Consider the following 22,357-nt stretch of genomic DNA (forward strand, 5'->3'; position numbering starts at 1 on the left):
GCAGCAGGTGGCTCAGACTCGCGGCTGGAAGGAGAGTAAAGTCACCTCCTAAGTGCCCTTCAGCTACACGCTGCCTCCCGGGAGACCTGAAAACATGGTTTCCTGGGAGCTGCCCGCAGGGGCTGACACTCAGCAGCTCACCTGAGAGGTGCTGGTCACCCTGGGACAGGCAGGGGCCACACTCTGTGCAAGGCCTGGCCAGGGCCTGGAAGCCTGTTGTCCGCAGGCAGGAAATTCCCTGAGGATCCCAGACACCCCTTGCCCACTTGGTGGGGCGGCTGTCTGTTGTGAACGGTCCAGCGGAGCAGCCCACCAGGGGAGGCCCCCACCCCAGCCAGCCCTCAGACGGCCGCGGCCCCCGCTCACCTGTGACGCAGCCCACGGAGAGATCCTGGGCAGAAGCCCTCAGCTAAAGCACTCCTAGATCCGTGACCCACAAACCCTGTGCGACAGTAAATATTTCCTGTTTTAAGATACCAAAGTTGGGGGCAATTTGTTATACAGCAATAGATAATACAGCAGACAAGGCAAAGTTAAATATTGTGATGAAGAGAGGCTTATGCATCACATATAAAAATACAATGAAAGAGCAATAGTCAGTCTTAAACAGGTGGTTCTGACCCGAGAAGACGGTCCCTCAGCTCAACAGACCAGAATAGAGAGACCGGAACCTGCGTCACACAAAAAATGTTGGCCCGAGATAAAGGCACTGCCGCAGATCCACGGGGGAAAGAACTGTCAGTACGAGTACTGAGGACACTGGTAAACTATTTGGGAAAAAAAAAAAAAATTTATGATCTCAGGTGCCCAATGCCCAAAATAAATGCCAGCTCAGGAGATGCTGTGAACAAATAAAGCCAGAAAATGCTAGAAGACAAGCGGGTGGGTCTGGATGAGGTGGGATGGCCGTGCAAGGCGAGGGTAGTTTTCCCTCCTGCCGGGGCAAGCATGCAACCCGCACGTCCACACTGGAGGACCCTCCGGGTGTGCATCAAGGGCCTTAAAATGCCCATGCATTGTAACTTGGCAGTTTCACACTCAGACTTTATTCTGGGACAAAATCAGAGCGGAGAGGCGACGCCTTATTAGTCATAACAGTGCAAAAGGAGAGCCACCCGAGTGCCCGTTAATAGGAGATTCTTAAAGGTGATGCATCCCCGTAAGATGAAACTTGTTTTCAAAGACATGATCTCGGAATGACGTCGCATGCCCATGATACAGTATCAAGTGATAAAACAGGACTCAAAACCAAATACGTAGTGTCATTCTAATTTTGAGAACAGTGAAAGGCTGGGAGGGAGCAAACCAGTATGTCCACGGTGATTAGCTTTTACTGGAGGAATTTTCTGCTTCATGTTTTTCTGTGTTTTCCAAATCTTCTGCAATGAACGTTTTATTTTTATGATCATGGAAAGAAATACCGAGTGCACCACTCGGTAGCAATCTGTGGCTGAAGCCCTGGTATTGAGTTTCCCAAACTGGCCTGTCATTTGAGGTCCTGGGTGTCCGGTTCCGCATCTCCCGCGGGGCCACCACCCCGGAGCAAGAGCTGGGCCCACTCCCAGGACGGCAGCCTGTCTGTCAGCAGAGCCCCTGTCTGTGTTTCCTCTAGCTGGGAACGCGTTAACCCTTCTTGTTCTGGCTGAAACAGGGACGGTGGCAAGCCCGATACCTTTGACGCCCTGCAGCGCCCCAACCTCATGATAGCATGGGACACACTGAGGATGTGAGGCCGTCCATGAGGGTCACCCACTTCACTTGAGGCTGATGCCCAAGGCCAGGGGAGAAGTCCTGGAACAACCTGGGGCAGCGGCAGGGCCTGGGGCTGGGCTGGGCTGGGCTGGACTGGACTGGACTGGACTGGGCTGGGCTGGACTGGACTGGGATGAACTGGACTGGACTGGGCTGGGCTGGGCTGGGCTGAACTGTACTGGACTGGGCTGGGCTGAGCTGGACCGGGATGAACTGGACTGGGCTGGGCTGGACTGGACTGGGCTGGGATGAACTGGACTGGACCGGGCTGGGCTGAGCTGGACAGGGCTGGGCTGAACTAGACTGGGCTGGACTGGGCTGGACTGGGCTGGACTGGGCTGGGCTGGGCTGGGCTGAACTGGACTGGACTGGGCTGGGCTGGACGGGACTGGGCTGGGCTGGGCTGGACTGGACTGGGATGAACTGGACTGGACTGGACTGGGCTGGGCTGGGCTGGGCTGGGCTGGGACTGGGCTGAACTGGACTGGACTGGGCTGGGCTGGGCTGGGCTGAACTGGACTGGACTGGGCTGGGCTGGACGGGACTGGGCTGGGCTGGGCGGGACTGGGCTGGGATGAACTGGACTGGACTGGACTGGACTGGGCTGGGCTGGGCTGAACTGGACTGGACTGGACTGGGCTGGGCTGGGCTGGGCTGGACTGGACTGGGATGAACTGGACTGGGCTGGGCTGGGCTGGACTGGACTGGGATGAACTGGACTGGACTGGGCTGGGCTGGGCTGGGCTGAACTGTACTGGACTGGGCTGGGCTGAGCTGGACCGGGATGAACTGGACTGGGCTGGGCTGGACGGGACTGGGCTGGGCTGGGCTGGACTGGGCTGGGCTGGACTGGACTGGGCTGGGCTGGGCTGGGCTGGGCTGGGCTGAACTGGACTGGACTGGGCTGGGCTGGGCTGGGCTGGGCTGGGCTGGACTGGGCTGGGCTGGGCTGGGCTGGGCTGGGCTGGGCTGAACTGGACTGGACTGGGCTGGGCTGGACTGGACTGGGCTGGGCTGGGCTGGGCTGAACTGGACTGGACTGGGCTGGGCTGGACGGGACTGGGCTGGGCTGGGCTGGACTGGACTGGGATGAACTGGACTGGACTGGACTGGGCTGGGCTGGGCTGGGCTGGGCTGGGACTGGGCTGAACTGGACTGGACTGGGCTGGGCTGGGCTGGGCTGAACTGGACTGGACTGGGCTGGGCTGGACGGGACTGGGCTGGGCTGGGCTGGACTGGGCTGGGCTGGGCTGGACTGGACTGGGATGAACTGGACTGGACTGGACTGGACTGGGCTGGGCTGGGCTGAACTGGACTGGACTGGGCTGGGCTGGACGGGACTGGGCTGGGCTGGGCTGGACTGGACTGGGATGAACTGGACTGGACTGGACTGGACTGGACTGGACTGGGCTGGGCTGGGCTGAACTGGACTGGACTGGACTGGACTGGGCTGGGCTGGACTGGGCTGGGCTGGGACTGGGTAGCAAAGCAAGGACACAAGGCTCCTGTGAGTGAGCCGGGTGTGGAAGCACCTTGCAAACTTGTCATTAGCCGATGAATTGTGGTAATAATTTGTCGCATGGCATCTCCTTGACTGGAGTGCACAGGTCACGAGGGCAGGGGCGTGGCCTCCTCACGCACACCCGTGTGCCCGGAAGGAGCAGGGCCAGCAGCCGAGCCGGTGGGGGAGGGGTGGCCCATCCCCGGCCCCTTCTGTCGTGACACGTGACACCCTTGACAAATGACCTAACCCTGCTGGGGAGTGAGGACAGCACCGAAGGACCACCCAGGCTTCTCTGCCCTGAAAGTGAGTCAAACTGAACCCCGGCGAGTGTTGGCGGCCCCTGCCAGACTCGCCCCCCCCGACTCTTCCCATGTCCCAGCCGCCTGGGAGACGGCACCGTAGTTAGGCCCTTGCAGCCGAGCCGAGGGCTTCTCCCCTGTGCAGCCAGAGCCCCTCAGCTGGGAAGCTCTCCTGTGGTCACCAGCATGGGAGCTGTCTGGAGACCCCCTCCCCGTCCCCCAGCACAGCCTCCTGGGTAGTGTCCCAGACCTCAGCCAAGGCCTGTGGTTCCAGAGCCCAGTGACGCAGGAGGGCGCCGCAGGTGGCTGCTTGTCGTCCTTTCCAATGGTCCCGTCTCTGGGCCGACTCTGGCACTCACTGCGGACAAAGGTCCCCAGGCAGTCTCAGGCCAGGGCCCTGGTGGGACATGACGGAGCCTTGGGATCCAGCGGCCCTGCCACCAGCCTGTCCACCTCTTGGGCACCCCATTTGACAACCAGAGACCCTCCCTCAGCCCCACGAACCCAGCCAAGTCAACTTTGTCAGTCAACCTGCATTTATTCCTAATTCCTTTTCCCACTTGAAAGAACCAGAGGCCACAGGGGAGCCCGTCACTAACAACAGTGAGGCGCGTGCTTATTGGGTGCTCTCCACGTGCACCTCCCTAATCCCCAGCAAGGGCTTCCACTGCCCCCATTTCACAGACGGGAAACCGAGGCACCCAGGGACGCCCTGAGTAGGGAAGCCACATTCCACCTGCTCGAGTCAGCCCAGTGGCCACCGGGAGGGGTTTAAGCTGGGATGGTGTCCGGCCCACCTGGGCTGCCTCCACTCTGTCCCCGCCCAGGGGTCACACCAACGCCCCGGGCATCCCGACGTGACGTGGCCAGTCGGGGCTTCCAGAGCGGGCAGTGCGGGAGGCGTCCTCACGTCGCTCTCCCCTGACTGGCCCATCTCACTGCCCCCTCTCCCGGCAGGCAGAGGCTAAAAATACCCTCTGCTCCCCACGTGGCCGGCTCGGGCCCAGCCCTGCCTGCCCAGCCCTCTCCAGGCACCTCTCCGGGCTCCCTCTCCAGCCGGGCTGTCCCGTTCTCGGGCCTCTGCTCTCAGCGTCGGGGCCACACGCCGACTGGACTGTGAGGTAGGTTGGGGGGCTCTGCAATGGGGGCAGCGGAGGGGGGAGGTGAGTACACGGGGCAGGGCCCAGGGCTTATTATGGTGGGCAGCTCAGTGGGCTCTGGAGAAGGCTGCACTGGGTGATTCTAGAGAGAGACCCCTCCATGCAGGCTGAGACAGGTACCCTGGGGTGGGGTGGGGGGCAGCAGGCCTGCTTCCCTCTGTGGGTAAGGGGACCGGGGCCACCTGGCTGGTCGAGTGGGTGGGTGGGGGCCTGGACCCACACCCCCGACTACTGCCGGGCCACGTGGGCTGGGCTCCGGCCTATGCTGGGGTCCAGGCCCCTCACTGTCCTGCTGCCCAGCCCCCCAACAGCCTCGCTCCTCTGGGTGGGCCTGGCTCACCACTCTGAGACCCTCCCCAAGCCCCCATGCCCCACTCTGTGCCGGGGACACCAGCTGGCAGCTCTGCGGCCCTGAGGACCCTCCCCACTCCCAGCCTGCCCGGGTCCCCCGAAGCCCCCACCCTGACTGGGGACTGCAGGGTGGCAGGTGTCAGCGGGAATGTGGCCGACTGTCACAGCCAGCCACAGGGATCCCAGCAATGGCTGGAATGTGAGGCCCAGGGGAGTCCCCCCTCCCACCCCTCCCCTCCTTCCCCGCCTGGGCCCTAGGTGGGCAGAGCCGCCTCTGGGGGGACTCCTCCTGGGAGGGGGTCTGTGGGATGGACACTCAGCCGGGGCCCTGGGGCATCGGGTCCGTCGGCCCCCCAACCTGTCTGATGTGGGACACCCCTCCTGGCAGCCTGGAGATAGGGGTGCTGGAAGTGGGGGCCCCCACCCCCACAACACAGACCCAGCCTCGTAGCTTCCGGGAGGCCAGCCCTGCCCCTGTCCACCAGCGTCCCTGGCTTACGGGGTCCCTGTGTCTTGCGATCCTGGCCACCTCGTGGGCATTTGTCCCCTTGCCCGTGGACGCGCCCGACGCGGTGCCTTCACCCCCCACCCCCCGCTCGGCAAGGCACCCCCTAGTGGGGCTGCGTCTATGACACACTTTTTCTTTCTTGGTGCCGGCATCTTAGGGTAAAATTCCAGAAGTACATAAATACACACCTAGGAAATCAACCCAGAATAGACTTGCTGAACCAAACGATATGAACCTGCTATGTGGCTTGAAATTACCCTCTGGGATGTGTTTTCAGCTCTCTGGACTTCACTCGGTGACGTGCAAATGGGGGTACAACACACGGCCCCCAAGCCCAGCTCTGAGTTTGAATCCCAGCTCCACCACTTCCTAGTCTGGTGATCTTGGGCAAGTGACTTGCTCTTTTGCCTTGGTTTCCCCACCTGTAACAGGGACAGGCACGGCAGCCCCTCTCAGGATTGTCATGAGGGGTGGACACACGTGCGATGCCTGAGGCGGCCTGGCCATGGGGAGCACGGGTCAGAGTTGGCTGCTGTGGGGACGATCCCTGGAGCCCCCATCACTGCCACTGTCTGTCTGCAGATGGGGAAACTGGGGAGCACAGAGAGCCGCGGCCCACGCAAGGCCACCTGCAGGGTCATGGCAGGCCGAGGTGCCACACAACCGCAGACGGTGTGGATCGGTGGGGCAGGAAACCTCTCAAACGACCCCAGCGCCTCCCCAGCACTGACTGATCTGGGAGTGGGGGGCCCACCTGGGAATTTGGCGCTAGGGGGATCCCCCAGTTCTAGGTGGCTGTTGGCAGGCCTCGCAGAGCTGTCGAGAAGGCCCAGGGTTGGGGGTCTCTAGCTGGCCCCACCTGCCCCCACTCCCTGGCTGTGGGTGGGCCCCGCCCTCTCTGAACCTCAATTTCCGCCCCATAAAAAGGGAATAACATATTGAGTCACTGAGATCTGCCAAAGGAAGCCCCACAGCCCAGCAGCTTAAAGCAGAGGAAATGTATTCTCTCGTGGTTCTGGAGTCAGGACTGAAATCAAAGTGGTTCCTTCCAGACACTGAGGGGACCTGCCCCCCGCCCTCAGCCTCTCTGCCAGCTTCTGGTGGCGTCCGGCCATCCTGGCATCCCTTGGTAACTGCATCGCTCCAGCCCCTGCCCCCCCTTCAGATGGTGTCGTGCCAGGTGTCCTCGAGTCTCACCTGCCTCCTAAGAGGACCCCAGCCACTGGATTCAGGGACCCCCCCCCCACTACAGTCTGGCCTCATCTTAAATGGATCACATCTGTGAGGACTCTATCTCTAAATAAGGTCACATCTGTTCTGTGGGTTCCAGGTGAACATGGAATTGGGGGGCGGGGGTGTTCAATCTAGAACAATCCACGGCCCAGGGTTGCTGATGAGGCCGGTCAGGAGAGAGGGGAGGTGAAGTGCCTGGTACATCACAGCTGCTCACTCGATGCTTGTTCGGGGATGGAGAGGACCGATGAACGGTCGGACGGGCGGGTGACTTGGAAGATGAGGCAGTCCACCCCTCGGCTGACGCCTCCTCTCTCCCTAGGAGCTCGGGCAGTGCCGGGCCGACTTTGCTGTGAGTGGCCAGGGGCCGAGGGTCCAGCGCTGGCAGCGGCAGCCATGGTGCAGAACGTGGACAACATGGACTTCCACCTGCCGTCGCACGCCCAGGACATGCTGGCCGGCCTGCAGCGCCTGCGCTCCCAGCCCAAGCTGGCCGACGTCACGCTGCTGGTGGGCGGCCAGGAGCTGCCCTGCCACCGCGGCCTGCTGGCGCTCAGCAGCCCCTACTTCCACGCCATGTTCGCGGGCAACTTTGCCGAGAGCTTCTCGGCGCGCGTGGAGCTGCGGGACGTGGAGCCGGCCACGGTGGTGCAGCTGCTGGACTTCGTGTACACGGGCCGGCTGACCGTCACCCAGGACAACGTGGAGGCCCTGACGCGCACGGCCGCGCGCCTCCACTTCCCTGCTGTGCAGAAGGTCTGCGGCCGCTACCTGCAGCAGCAGCTGGACGCCACCAACTGCCTGGGCATCTGCGAGTTTGGGGAGCAGCAGGGGCTGCTGGGCGTGGCGGCCAAGGCCTGGGCCTTCCTGCGGGAGAACTTCGAGGCGGTGGCCCACGAGGACGAGTTCCTGCAGCTGCCCCGGGAGTGGCTGGCCACCTGCCTGGCCAGCGACCTGTTGCAGGTGCAGCCGGAGCAGAGCCGGCTCGAGGCGCTGCTGCGCTGGGTGCACCATGACCCCCAGGCCCGGGCCGCCCACCTGCCCGAGCTGCTGGGCCTGGTGCACCTGGATGCCCTGCCCGGGCCCTGCCTGCAGCAGCTGATGGCCACCGAGCCGCTGATCCGGGACTCAGAGGCGTGCCGGGCAGCGCTGTCCCGGGGCCTCGGCGGGGTAAGTGAGGGCCAGAGACGCATGGGAAAGGGGGCAGGCTCAGGGGCCCCCAACTCTGGGCGGCAGAGAGAGGAGACCCAGAGACCCACCTGCACAGGAGGGGTGTCTTAGCTTCCCGGCTGCCAACAACAGGTTGGCTGAGCAGCAGGCGCTCATTGGGTCGTGGTTTCAGAGCCAGAAGGCTCGCTTCCTTCCGGGTCCGGAGCGTTCAGGCTGCCAACGACCTTTGGGTTCCTTGGCTTTCTTGACATATGGCCATGTCCTCTCCTTTTCTGGGTTCTGTTGCCTTCCAGCTCCTTCCACGGGGCTCCTCCCTGTGGCTCTCTCCCTCCAAGGCCTCCAGGAATACGGTGAAGACCTGCCCTGACTCGGTTGGCTACACCCTAACTGAAAATACCATCTTAAAAGGGCACATTGACAAGGGCTCACCCCGCGGGAACGGGATTAAGAACACGTTTTTTCCTGGGGTAGAACATTCAGCCTGACGCAGAGAATAAGGAAGGAGCATCCCCGAGGTGCCCCCCGACCTTGCAACTGTATCTTGGGCCTGTTAGCCAGGAGGACGCACCTCCATGCCCCCATCAAACACAGACTGTGCCCTCTGCCTGCCAGGCCCTGGGGGTGAGGGGAGGGGGGACCTGGAAGTGACAAGTCCAGGCCCGAGTCCTAAGGGAGTCCAAGCTCACTGGGGACAAAGCTGGAAGAAACCTGTGTGTGTGAGAAAGGCTGGAGCTGCACCCGAGTCTCGTGTGCAGGCTTTCGGGGTGTCCTCAGGGCGTGCAGTCAGGGAGGGCTCTCCCGAGGAGGCAGCATTTGAGCTGGGCCTTTGCGGAGGGATAGGAGCTCAGCAGGGGGAGAAGGAGGGAAACCCACCCAGGAAGCTGTCAGGGCTTGAGCATGGACAAGGAGACCCGGACGAGCAGGGTGGCCTACCACTCCCTGCCCCATGGGAAGCCGTCCACGTGTTTAAGGGGTGCCATTTCCTGCTGGCAGCAGACCTGGAGTTGGGGGGGGGTGGCAGATCCTGATGGAGTGACCGGCCAGGGAGTGGCTGAAGCAAGCAGCCGGTGGGGCTCAGGGCCTCACTCTGGGGGTCTCCTGTGGAGCCACATCAGGGGGCGAGGAGGGGCTCAGGTGGGTGGTTCCCAGGTGGGTGGGCTGTGACGGGCTGGCCTCAGCTGGCGCCGGCTCAGGGGACACCCTGCTCGGCTGCTGTGGGGACATCGAGCGGGGCGGCACGGGGGCCATCCCCTGTCCTCTGACCTGGCCTCTCAGCCGCAGGTGCTGCTGGGCCTGCCACGGAGGCTGGAGGAGGTGCTGGTGGTGGTGGGCGGGCGGGCGCTGGAGGAGGGTGAGGAGGGTGCCGAGGAGCCCACGCCCCACTCCGCAAACTTCACCTTCTACAACACCAAGGCCGGTGAGTAGCCCTCACCCCTCGCCCCGAAGTTGGGCCGCGGAGGCTGCCGGGCAGGGGGCTCGGGAGTCACTGGACAGTGGGGCCCCGCGGCCCCTTCTCCCTGCAGCCAGAGCCCCTGCCTTCGGGCCTGCTAGGCCCTGGGGTGTCCAAACAGCTGCCCAGACTGTGCTGCGTGAGGGGTGGGCGGCCAGGCCGGCTTCCAGCTCCTGATACCCCTGCCCTGTGGGGACGAAAGGGGGTGCAGGCCTCCAGGGAGGGGGTGAGGGCTCTGGTTTGGGCTCAGCCCCCCTGGGGCTCTGATTCTGGCCCGTGAGCAGGCCCCACCCCCACCCTGACCCCCAGCCTCCTCCCCTGTGAGATGGGCCCCCAGGCCCTCCCGGGGCTGTGACGGTGGACATGGCAAAGCAGGGTCACCCAGAGTGGGGGTGGGGGGGTGAGTGGGGCCTCGGTGGGGGCCTGGGGCTGCAGGAAACCGGAGGTCACCGTCCCGGGTCAGGGGCTGACGAGTGGGGATTTGGGGCTGACGTCAGACACTGAGCCCTGCTGGCTCGGCCTGGGAGCAGCTGTCCCCCAGAGCAGGCGGGGAGGGCACTGGGGACAGTGAATGGCGACTGCTGGGGATCCCCGCCCAGGGCTGACACAGGCGTGAGTCAGGGCGACACGGCGTCCTGGACCCCGGTGCCAGGGCCTGCTGGCTGCCAGTGAGGCACAGAATTCAGCATGGCCTAAAAATCATCGTCAACAGTCAACCGCCGAGCCCGGGTCCCTCTCCCAGCCCTCCACTGACAGCCCAGGTGTGCCCAGGTGTAGGAATTTACCGTCCTCACATCTGTCTTCTCATCTTGATGTTTCAAAGCATTTTCTCATCTCTCGCCTCCGTTTCTCCCATGAACTTCCATGCAGGCAGCCCTGTCTGGGTGTGTCACTCTGTCCCTCACAAAACATTACCGGCCCCCACCTCAGCCTGGGAGGCAGACATCACCCCACTCTATAGATGAGGAAACTGAGGCTGAGGCCTGCCCAGGGCACACAGCTGGTGCACGAGAACTGGGATTCGAACCCCGCTCTGTCTGGTGCCTGGCACACCCCTGGCTGCCTGTGAAGGTAGCAGGATGAATGCATGAATGAGGGAATGAATGATGGTTGTGTTGGAACCTGCCAGCGACACCCACAGATCAGGCCACTTAACTCCTTATCCTGGTTCAGGACTGGGCCTGGGGCTGAACGGTCTCTTCCGGAAGAGCAGGGTCAAGGGCAGGGGCAGGCGAGAGCCGGGCTCCAGAGCCTGTGCGGCCACTTGGCAAAGCCTGTGTGTGATCTTGTGTTCAGTCTGGGGCCGGGCTCCGAGGGGCGGCAGGGACAGGCGGGGATGGCTGTGAGCCGGGCTGGGCACGGTTGCCCAGGGCCACCCTCGGCGCCCCCCACTCATGTCCTGCTGAGTCCCACCCCAAGTCCCTGCCCGGCGAGGGGACATCACTGCACCCACTGGAAGAGCAACGAAGGGGCTGAGGCCTGGGGCTGGGTGCCGTGAGGTCTCCCATCAGGCCGGGCGAGGGCTGGGCCGGCTGTAAACTTGGCCGTGCCTCACCCCGTCTCCCTCTCTCCTCCTGCCAGAGAGGTGGATGGCGCTCCCAGACTTCCCCGACTACCACAAGTGGGGCTTCTCCCTGGCGGCGCTCTACAACGACATCTACGTCACAGGTGGGCAGGTGGGGGTGGCCGTGCAGCTGCTTGGCCAGGGGCCAGTGAAGGTGGCACCCCTCTCTGTGAATCTCAAACCACATGGGAGTGAACCCAGCGGAGGACCCGCCCCTCATCTCAGTTCCCAACACTGTTCTGGACCTTTCCGTGTGTGTGAAAATATGGACATTTAAATTCTCAGTCCACACACGGACACATGAACCATCCCATGGACAGATGTGTGCCCGCAGCCAGGGGCTCCCCAGAAGGAATGAGTGATGTGGGTCCACTCTGCTCTTTGAGAGCGTAGAGGCTGGGGTTCCTCGTGAGATTCAGTGGGGGCAAGCCCCCACTGATGGAGTGTCTGAAACCACAATCTCACCACCCTTTGGACCCTGTCCAAAGTCATAGCTAGACCAACCTCCTCAAAAGTAGGGGCCATTCTGGACATTTCCACACCACCCCTGCCATACCTCTTTCCCAGGGCGTGCCAGCATAGAGGCTCAACGTTTCTGTGGTCATGGCATGGGGGTGGGGGACCGTCACTACCCAGCCCCACTGTCCAGGGACCCCAGGCTGGTGGGCGCCCGTGTGGACGGACTGTCTCCCGGCAGGCGGCTCCCGGGGCTCCAAGACGGACACCTGGTCGACCACGCAGGCCTGGTGCTTCCCAGTGAAGGAGGCGGCCTGGAGGCCCGTGGCGCCCATGCAGAGGGCCCGCACCAACCACGCCAGCGTGGCCCTCAACGGAGAGATTTACGCCATCGGAGGTGAGGTCCCCCACTCCACCCCTCCTCTCCCTGGCCTGGGGCCTCTCTCCCTGCTCAGAGGCTCCCCACACCAGTCCCTGCCCCGGAGCTTGTGGTCTGCCATGGCGAATAGACCCCACGTCGGGGCTCCCAGCCACGGCCGGGCTGCCTCACCTGTTCCTGGACTTTCTGGGGGGCGGTGCAGGCCCAGGACCCCAAAGTCTGCTCAGGTGGTTCTGATGCACTCAGGGCAGAGTAAACAGGATGAGGAGACCCCAAAATGTGGGGCTGAGCACCCATGGCAGACCTGAACCCATCTCCCCAAACACCTTGCGGACCCCGGGACGAGCTGCCAAACTAGCCCTCCTGAGTCTGCGAGGGGCTGGGGGTGGGCAGGGCCTGGCAGCAGGGACACTCACTGGAGTGGAGGGACAGGCCACAGGGCACAGTGACCCGACATGCCCGGGGGGCGCTGGAGCATGCGTGGACCCGTCTGATCCCTGAGGTTCGTGTCGCCTCCTTTACAAACTATTTTTATTACACAGCAGAAAAGCCTTATTGCTGAAGGAAAAGAACTCAGACTAGCCAAAAAACTGCAAATTATTCATACGCTTTAAGTGGCATGACCCCCTGTTGCGGCTTGGCCCGCATGGCTGGCAGGCTGGTTTTGAGGCCCCCACGGCCTGTGGGACCCGGAGGAGCCAGCCTAAGGGTGGGTCTCGGGCTCTGGGCTCGGGCTCTGGGCTCTGACACTCGAGTCAGGCTGGAGTTTGGGCACAATGACAGAAACCCAACCCAACCTGGTGTAGGCCAAAAGGGAGTCCAGGGGCTCGCAGGACCCCAGGAGGGGAGGGAGAGCTGGGTCGCTGGTGGGTCCCGACAGGAAACAGGTGGGCGCTCTGGTTAGGGTCATTCGGGGGACTTGTTTACAGCACCGGGGAGGCAGGGACCGCATGGGGTTCTGTGGTCACTGGTGCTGGTGGCAGAGGCGCTGTGACCGTCCAGAGAGGACACGGGGAGCGCAGTGACCAGAGCTCGGAGCAGGCTTCCTGGGGGAGAGGGGTGGGGGACAGTGACCTCCATGGAAGAAAGCCAGCCAGCCCGAGGGACTGTGAAGGAGGGAGTGGGGGGTGCACCCCCCCACTTGCTCCCCTCCCTGAAGCCTCCTGGGGCAGAGAGCAAGGTGGGGTGGACCTGGAGGGGCAAATGAAAGGGAGCTGACACCTCGGTCCCTCCTGGAAGGCTGGGGGCCTGCTGGTGGCCGACGAGCTTCCTCCAGGAGCAGAAGCAGGGCTGCAGGAGCTCCCCAGGACTCACTTCCTCAACTCCACTTCAATTACCCCCCCAGCAAGGCCCCCACCACCCTCCTGGGGCTCCCCCAGCTCCTCTCCTACCTGAGCATTGGGGGGAGGTCAAGGCTCATCCTGCACTGTGGGGTCGGCATTCTTGGGCTAAGGGACACCCCCTACCATGTCACTCCCTGGTTGGGGGGGGACCTCAGCCTCCCTCTCTGTGAAATGGTGGCAGCACCCCTGCCCCGTGAGGCCATGTCCTCCCCCGTTCACCCACCCCTCCTGGGCCTCTCAGGGTGCTCCCTGCTGCCCCCAGGAAGCCCCCTGCCCTCCCCTATCTGTTCTCGGGTCCCTGAGGGTCTGGGAACCCTGCCCCCCACCCAGCCGAGCCCTGCCCCCCACCAGGCACCACTCTCGACGTGGTGGAGGTGGAGAGCTACGACCCCTTCACGGACAGCTGGACACCCGTCAGCCCGGCCCTCAAGTATGTCAGCAACTTCTCGGCCGCGGGCTGCAGGGGCAGGCTCTACCTGGTGGGCTCCAGCGCCTGCAAGTACAACGCGCTCGCCCTGCAGTGCTACAGCCCGGTCCCAGGTGGGCGGGGCAGGGGCGGGCCGGGGGCGGGGCCTCGGGGGGAGGGCGTCCTCCCTGCAGCGCTACAGCCTGGTCCCAGGTGGGCGGGGCGGGGGCGGGGCCTCGGGGGGAGGGCGCCCTCCCTGCAGTGCTACAGCCTGGTCCCAGGTGGGCGGGGCGGGGGCGGGGCCTCGGGGGGAGGGCGCCCTCCCTGCAGCGCTACAGCCTGGTCCCAGGTGGGCGGGGCGGGGGCGGGGCCTCGGGGGGAGGGCGCCCTCCCTGCAGTGCTACAGCCTGGTCCCAGGTGGGCGGGGCGGGGGCGGGGCCTCGGGGGGAGGGCGCCCTCCCTGCAGCGCTACAGCCTGGTCCCAGGTGGGCGGGGCCGGGCCGGGGGCGGGGCCTCGGGGGGAGGGCGCCCTCCCTGCAGTGCTACAGCCGGGTCCCAGGTGGGCGGGGCCGGGCCGGGGGCGGGGCCTCGGGGGGAGGGCGCCCTCCCTGCAGTGCTACAGCCGGGTCCCAGGTGGGCGGGGCGGGGGCGGGGCCTCGGGGAAGGCGCCCTCCCTGCAGTGCTACAGCCTGGTCCCAGGTGGGCGGGGAGGGGGCGGGGCCTCGGGGGGAAGGCGCCCTCCCTGCAGTGCTACAGCCTGGACCCAGGTGAGCGGGGCGGGGGCGGGGCCTCGGGGGGAGGGCGCCCTCCCTGCAGTGCTACAGCCGGGTCCCAGGTGGGCGGGGCCGGGCCGGGGGCGGGGCCTCGGGGGGAGGGCGCCCTCCCTGCAGCGCTACAGCCGGGGCCCAGGTGGGCGGGGCGGGGGCGGGGCCTCGGGGGGAGGGCGCCCTCCCTGCAGTGCTACAGCCGGGTCCCAGGTGGGCGGGGCATTGGGGGCATCTGCGATGGGGGGGGCCAGAGGACAGCTGGACCGGGAGTCCAGCCCCAGCATGGCTGGGAGTGGAGGATGGGGCCCAGGAGACAGGCGGACGGGTGGCTACAACCTGGTCACAGGTGGGCCAGGGTGGGGGGACACCAGGGTGCACAGGCCCCTCCCTGCAGTGAGTGGGGTTGCAGGCTCAGGCCGGGTGGGGCCGGGGTGGGGAGCAGGTGGCCTTGCAGTCAGGAGCAGAGACCCGGAGCCAACGAGGCTGAGGCCAGGGGCTTGGAGCAGACCCGTTCACAGCGGCCCCTCCCCAGAATGGTGCCCACAGGCCTCCCCCTACGGGCAGCTGTGACCCCGTGTCCCCACAGACGCCTGGAGTGTCATCACGTCACCCTTCCTCCCCAAGTACCTGTCCTCGCCGCGCTGCGCTGCGCTGCACGGGACCCTCTACCTCGTCGGGGACAACACCAAGAAGGTTTACACGTACGACCCCGGGGCCAACCTGTGGCGGAAGGTAGGCCCGACCCCAGGCCAGCAGGGCCACCCTCCCCAGCGCCCCTCCTCGGTGGTGAGACCCTGCAGGGGGCTCGGGGGTCATCAGAACTGGGGGTCTGCGTGCAAGAGGCCGACGAGGCCTAGGGCTGGAACTACCCCCCGGGAAATGGGCCCTGCAGCTCTCTGGTGGATCCCCGTGTGGCCGGGGAGTTGGTGCCGGGGGTTGTGCAGCCCATCCTCCCAGAGAGAGGTGGCCTGCTCCTCTCAGGGAGCAAAACCAGGCCTTATGGGGCAGTGCTTATGGGGTGCTGCCAGCTGGGGGCAGGGACTGGCCCAGGAGGGAGACCCCCTGCGCCCCGAGGTGGCCACACAGGGGAGGGGACTCCTGAGCTGTGGCTCAGGTGGGAGCAGCTGCTTCTCGCCAGAGGAGGGAGAAAAGGGGACAGTTTTTTGGGGGTTGGGGGGCAAGGCCCACTCTCCTAGCCAGTTCATTGGGGCCTGGCCCCAGGGGTGGTGGCTCTTCTCCACGGTGCTCTAGAGCAGCCTCCCAGGGGAGGGACGGCACCAGGGGGTGCCTGGACAGGCCTTGCCACAAGCGGATGAACCGGGCCCACCCACTGCCCTACTAACCTGTCCCTGGAGGCCTGAGGAAGTGGCCCTCCTTCTGGCAGCCGGGCGGCAGCGGCGGTGGCCAGGGACAGCAGGCCGGCAGCAGTACGTGGCCTGCAGCTGTCCTCCAGTGTCAGTGCTCAGCTGACCGGGGCCCATCACTGCAGGGGGACAGTTGCAGGGCCAGCTGCCAGGCGGGTGCCTTCGTCCTGGGTCCTCGGCTGAGCTCGCTGCTGGGCTGGGCAGGGTCACAGCGGAGCTGGGCCTCACCCCATCATCTACAGGCCAGGTGGGGGACAGCGGGGCCCAGTGCCCCATGACCCATCTTCTTTGGAGACCGCCCCAGGGCTCCCCCTTCCTGCCCTGGGCCCTTCTGGATGCCCCGCCTCTCTCTGCGGCCTCCAGAAAGCTGCTGGCTGTCACCCCGCAGTGCCAGGGCTCGTCAGAGAGCCCCAGGCAGGGCCAAGGGTGCAGGGGCAGGGCCAGGAGCCAGCGCCCCGGGGGCTTCCCAGGCTCTGGCGCCCCTCAGTGTGTCCTAGGGCACAGGACACACCCCCCCCTCCGAGAGAGCAGCTGGGAAGCTGAGCTGTCCCACACCCCCCTCAACTCCCCAAGTCAGAGATGGGCAAACTTGGGCCCAGGACAGTGAGAGTGGGGGGCTGGAAACGCATCCTGCCAGATGCATGTCAGGAGGGAGGGGGCGTGGAGGGTGCTCCCGGCCAGGGAGAGTCTGAGTGGTAGTGGGTGGGGTTGGGGAGGTGGGGGACCCCAGGGAGAGGCGGGCGTCCCCCGACCCCGGTCCCGCCGATGCCGCCCGCCCGCAGGTGCAGCCCCTGCACAGCCTGCACGAGAACGGGGCGCTGGTGCCGCTGGGCGCCGCGCTGTACGCCACGGGCGGCCGCTGGCAGGGCATGGACGGCGACTACCGCGTGGAGATGGAGGCCTACGACCGCGCCCGCGACGTGTGGACGCGCCGCGGCGCCCTGCCCCGCCTCTGGCTCTACCACGGCGCCTCGGCCGTCTTCCTGGACGTCTCCAAGTGGACGCAGCCGTTCGGAGCCCCCCAGGAGCCCTGACCGGGAAGGTGGGAGGGGGGTGAGGAAGGGGCCTGGGGGCGCCCCGGAGCTGCTCCCGCACCACGCCCGGAGGAGGGCTAGCTGAGCCCTGCCCTGGGGGGACGCCCCGTTTTTGTTTTGCTTGTTTGTTCCCCTGGAGCTGCCACCCACCCCCAGGGCTGGCGCCGGCCCCAGATACCCAGAGAACACGGCCTTGGGCCCTGGAGGCGCCTCCTGGGACTCTGGACTGACTGGAAACCTGCACAGTGATGGGGAGAGGCCTCCTGCCCCCCTCCACGCACCCACCACCACCACCATCACCACCGGTCCTGAGATTTCAGAGAAAGGGGCGAGGGGCGCGGGGAAGCTTTCTGGAAGCTCCCCCGGGCTGTCCCACTGTTAGCTGCGCCAGTTCCAGGTCTCACTGGTGGCTTCCAGAGGAGTTGCACAAATAAGGGGTGACCACGTAGCCGCCCAGGAAGCTGAGGCTGTAGGGGAGGGTGGTCAGGGACGGGGGCTGGGGGCCCCATTCTGCGAGGATAAGCTGTGCAGCGGTGGCCGGCAGCCTCCCCTCTCTGGGCCTCAGGCTCCTGGTCCACACCCAGGGGGCCCCCACAGGCTCTCACTCCCCCTGCCCCAGCTGGCTGGCTGGCTTTGCATTTCCCAAGGCTGCTTCTGGGTGCGCAGGAGGCCCTCTCCCAGCTCTCCATGGGTCACCCCCTGGAAGAGCACCCTACCAGGAAGGAAGGGGCTAGAGCCTGGGGGCAAGTGGGGAGGGACCCTCTGGCTGGAGTGGGGATCCCAGGGAAGGGAACTCTGGCCAGGATCTCCCTGTTCCTTGGGCCCTTCATTCAGAATGCAGTTCCCCCCCAGGGGGGGGCCACTCAGAAGGTTCTGCAGGGAGTTCCTGGGTGGCTCTCCTGCACGCTGGGGGCTGGCTCCCAGGCGGCCCCCCGAGAGAGGGTGGTGTCTGATGGGCTCCTTCTGCCAGCTCACACCATGGTGCGTGGTGAATCAGGCATGCTCTGGAGCCCCCCGAGTCTCTGGCTGGGGCCCCACACAGAATGGGGGCAGCCTCCCGGCTCCTTGTCACTCATCCTGAACAAGACAGTGTTGGTATCCAAGGAGACCACAGGGGTGCTCCCTGGGTGCTGAAGTGGTGCTCCCCTTCGCTCCAGGGCTCCGTCAGAAGGCAGCCGGGCAGCTCAGGAGCCCTGGGTCCCAAAGGGCCCAGGTGGAGCCGGGACCTCCTGGGTTCTTGCTCCCTGAGGAACAACAGCCCCAGGGACCCAAAAAAATCTAGGTCAGCTGGTGGGTTGGGTGAAAACCAGCACAAGGGTTTCTGGGATCCATGAACCTTTTTCTGGATAAAAATCTTCTGAAATGTTTTCTAGGCAATTACTGAAGATGAAAATAAAGTGCTTTTTAAAAATGAAGACTTGAAATATCAAAGGAGATTTATTTTCATCACAGCTGGGTGGTGGAAAGAGCGGTGCCATAGAGAAAGACCCATGTCTGCTCCCACACTCCCTCGTGGGAGTGGGGTCAATATGGGGTGCAGGGGATCCCAGCCCACTGCAGGCCCTCAACCTTGGGCCTGTTCCTGCAGAGAAACACGGCCAACAGGGCATATGGATGTATTAAGAGATTGATTTTAAGGAATCGGCTCATGCAGCTGTGGGGCTGGCAAGTCTGAAACCTGTAGGGCAGATCAAGCAAGCGTTGATGTTGTCATCTGGAGGCAGAATTTCTTCTCCAGGAAACCTCAGTTTTGCTCTTAAGGTCTTTAACTGGTTGGATGAGGCCCACCCACATTGTCGAAAGTCATCTTCCTTTCCGTAAAGTCAACTGATGATAGATGTTAGCCACATCTGCACAACGCCCCTGCAGCAACACCTGGAGCTGGGTGCTGCAGCCTGCCTGGCCAAGTGGACACATGAGACTAACATCATAGGACCCCAAGCTCCACCCTGACTGAACAGCAGAGCCGCCCCGGTTCGGGTGGCCTGGGTCAGGCCAATTGTGCCTGGCAGCATCCAGGAGGAAAACAGCCACTCAAATTGGGTAATTGAGGAGAATTTAGTGGAGAGCTGTTTCCCAGCTGTGGCCAGGTTTAGGCAATCAAACAAGGGCCGGAGAGGTTCCCTGGGGCTAGCAGCAGAAGGAACTGTCACCACCTCTCCACCTCCAGGGACAAGGGTAAAAGGTTCCGGAAGGAGCTGTGCAGACAGGGCTGCCCAGGGGCTGAGGTCTTTGGTGAAGGCCTGCAGGCACTGCCACCCAGCAGGGAGGAAGGAGCGGCATAGATAGATGTCCCAACCTCACTCTCCTTCCTGCCCCTCAGTTTCCCACTAGTGCCTCCCACTGGCCAGAACCAACCAGAAGCCAGAGGGAAGGGAGGCCATTGCCACAGTCCAGAGCGGTCAGCCTCCTGGGCAGAGAGCAGGTGGAGAAGTGCAGACAGGCATCGGGATGGGCAAAGAATGTCCAGCACATTAATCAAATACCCAAGAGATTCTCGTGTAAAACTAATTCGCTAACATACTAATCCATACAAGGAATGTCCATGGGGCTGCCTAAGCCATCCTCTTCCATTACCAAAGTCCCCAGGAAAACAAGGACTCTGTAGAAACTTTGCGGTACGAGCTTCTGGAAAAGGGAATGGATAATCTTGGGACATGTGCAAAAGCCCAACAAACCCAGGCCCACGGAGGGTGAAACCCACCTCCCCAGCTCGAGTAGTCAGGTCTGCCAACTGGGTGCACGTTGTCTTTCCCGTGGGCAATGCAGGATAAACCAAGACATTCCGGCAGCATCTGGCCTTCTGTGACCACTCAGTGCCCTCCACAGCCTGGTCCAGCACAGCCAACTTGGTCCCAGCTCCCTCTGGTCCTCAGGTTGGGTTTTCCAACACCTCCCAGACAAGACTTTTATTACTAAGCATCCTCCCTGCATCAGGAGGGACAGAGATTGCTGGAGCTGGGCAGTGGACACCCCATGCAGCCATTTGTAATTAAGCTGAATGGTCAAATGACCGTGCACTTCAGTCCATTTAGATCAATGCGCCAGTTGGTTGGTTGAACGGTCGGCTCAGTTGAAAGGATGCATGTTGACCTGGAATTAATTCATTAATGACATAAGGAGAGGTGCGGGACACTGATTACGTGCTTCAACTTGGCGGGCCTGGGCTGGGGGACCTGATCAGCCCCTGGGGACGGTGGTGGGCACGGGCGACAGCGCCCTCCGCAGCCCCCCGGGCCTGGGAAAGTGAGGCCGGAGGCAGGCCCCATTTCCTCACCCAAAATATACCACTGTTAGGGGAGGCTTGCCGGAGGGAACCGCCTTTTCCCCACCCCCTTATCTTGCCCGGACACTCCCCGTTGCCAGCGCAACTCCCATCACCACCAGTGCGCATACATTGTTGCCGGACACCGTTACCGGAGCAACTCTCGCCCCTTTTCAATCAACCTCCGCGCCCTCTCAGAACCAATCCAAGCCTTTAACCCCTACAGCTACCCCGCCCTCTAAACGCCCGATATAAGCTTGTACTCTCCCCTAATAAAGCTCTCTCTCTCTTGGTTTCTTCACCCTAAAAAGAACCGTGTCCCGCCTGTTCCTTTCTCGCCGCCCTCCATACTTTGCACGCCACCCCGCCGGGGACCTGGCCAAGTCCCCCGCCTCACCCTCGCCTCCGGGAAAGAGCCCCCGCCGCCGGTACCCTCCGAGCAATCCTGGGAGCCTAGGATTTAGCAACCGGCCGCCACCCCCCCCCCCAGACGAATCAACTGCGACCGCAGAGAGGGGTGGGCCTAGCCATGTCCCAGGTAGGCAAGCCCATGCCTCCAGGGCAGGGCCATACTCTCTGCCTTCAATACCCACCAATGCCCAGCACAATGCCCGTCACTCAGCCAACCCTAAGGTGTGGCGCTATGGCCGTGTGGGCGGCTTCTCCCTCATTCCCAGGTAGGTGGGGCGGGGGTGGGGGGCAGCCACGCATGAAGCTGAGTGATTGAATAATGACGACGACAGTGACATGGACCTTCTTTGGGAAATTAATTCCCTGATAGGGATGGGCCACGCCAGGAGCCCTTGTGACTTCCTCAAAGCCAACAGACTGCCCCCGGCTTCCTCAGGGACTGGAGCCGGGGTTGTTTTGATCACAGCCACACTTCAGAATGGGAGAGTCTACTCTGAATGGCAGAAAGAGCCACCAGTTATGTACCGTCTCATATTAAAACGAGAGGTGACCTCGAGACGAATTTTTTAAATTAATCTATCCAAAGTAGGGAGATAATTAGTAGAAAATAACCCGAGACCCTCTGGGTAAAAGTGAGAACTCTTCCCCTGTCGGATCCCAGGTTGCCCACAGACCCTCCAGGGGGCATGCGGCTCGCTCCCAGGCTGGGACCCAGCGGGGACTGAATAAATGCACTGAATAAATTCACTGAATGAACCTGTGGGCTCCTCAGGACTACTGGCCTCGAGTTGTGGTGGCTGGACCTGGACCAGGTTACATTTGGCAGCTCCACGACTTTGAGCCAATCCTGCGGCTGAGCCTCAGTTTCCTCATCTGTACAATGGAGAGAATCCCCTAATTTGAGGATCAGATGATGTTGTGTGCTCAGACAGGCTGGGTAAATGGCACAGGCGCCTGCCCGTGCATCCGAGGCCACCCACCGAGCTGCCTTCAGGCTCCCACCGTTCTTGGGGGCAAAGGGAGCATCTATTCCCATGACTTCATCCGCAAAGTTCCTCTGGAGGAGGAGCAGAGGGGGAGCAGCTTGACTGCATCAGGCGGCTGGCGGCCAGGGCCGGGGCCATGACACGAGGCCCAAGAATGAGGATTAGGTTTCCGCCCGGCGTGGAGGCGTGGTGGGGAGGCCACCTCGTGCTCTGCCTGTCCCTGTCCCCGGGTCACTCATCCAGGGCTTCCTCTGAGACTCGCTGATGCACCCCCAAGCGCCGCCCAGCTTCTGAAACTGTGGGTTGCTGCTGCTGGGGGAAGGGGAGCCCAGTGCCAGTGGAACCCCGTTTCTGGGAGACCTTCCCTGTGGGATTGTTTGCTCGACTCAGCCCTCCCCTGGGAGGAAGGCTTTTGGACACAGGCCTCAGAAATGTGTCCACTTTGGCCTCCGCCCTCTCGGTGCCCCTGCCCGGTCCAGGCCGTGTCGTCACCCCGGATAGTGTTACAGGACGCTGCGGCTGGACCAGAACCGATTAGATTTGGGCTCTCTGGCGGGACCTCTGATATCATAGGGCTGATCACTGTTTGGAAAAATAAGTGTTTTCACATGGCCCCTGTCCTCCACACTGACCTCATGCAGGCTGGTCCCCCACCGTGAGACGGAAACAATGTCACACACAGAGCTTAAGGGATCCCAGTCCCCAAGCTGGGTCCCCATCCCCCCCCACTCCTCCATCCCCACTGAGCTTCCCCTCAGCTGGCCTTCCCCCACCCCACCTGGCTGGGATAACAGGTGGGGCCTGGGAGAGGCCAAACACCTCTGCAGACAGAATCCAGGCCAGCGACCCAGGAGCGGCCCCCACACCTCCTGGCCTTCAAGCGGTGGCTTGTCCCTTCCTCTTGGCCTTGGCCTGGCTCACGCTCACCCTCGGCAGGCTCCGGAGGGCCAGCCAA

General features: G+C 63.5%; 1 protein-coding gene across 1 annotated transcript; it reads left to right on the top strand.

Moving 5' to 3' along the window:
• The first annotated feature begins 4,560 nt into the window (after positions 1 to 4,560).
• On the top strand, positions 4,561 to 18,132 carry KLHL30 (kelch like family member 30). The gene is made up of 8 exons (XM_037849857.1): positions 4,561 to 4,676; positions 7,130 to 7,977; positions 9,259 to 9,394; positions 11,009 to 11,095; positions 11,689 to 11,844; positions 13,521 to 13,709; positions 14,929 to 15,074; positions 16,489 to 18,132. Exons 2-8 carry the CDS (start codon positions 7,204 to 7,206, stop codon positions 16,738 to 16,740), a joined length of 1,740 nt encoding a protein of 579 aa, XP_037705785.1. The 5' UTR covers positions 4,561 to 4,676; positions 7,130 to 7,203; the 3' UTR covers positions 16,741 to 18,132.
• Positions 18,133 to 22,357: the final 4,225 nt, after the last annotated feature.

Source organism: Choloepus didactylus, chromosome 9 (assembly GCF_015220235.1).
Source record: "Choloepus didactylus isolate mChoDid1 chromosome 9, mChoDid1.pri, whole genome shotgun sequence".
Classification (NCBI taxonomy): domain Eukaryota; kingdom Metazoa; phylum Chordata; class Mammalia; order Pilosa; family Megalonychidae; genus Choloepus; species Choloepus didactylus.

What these genes read in the sequence shown, in the direction of transcription:
- KLHL30 (XM_037849857.1), top strand. Translation starts at nt 7,204, where the DNA reads ATGGTGCAGAACGTGGACAACATGGACTTCCACCTGCCGTCGCACGCC. An exon ending in CTTCTACAACACCAAGGCCG is followed by an intron (nt 9,395 to 11,008) that starts GTGAGTAGCCCT and finishes TCCTCCTGCCAG; the next exon opens with AGAGGTGGATGGCGCTCCCA. An exon ending in GTGCTACAGCCCGGTCCCAG is followed by an intron (nt 13,710 to 14,928) that starts GTGGGCGGGGCA and finishes GTGTCCCCACAG; the next exon opens with ACGCCTGGAGTGTCATCACG.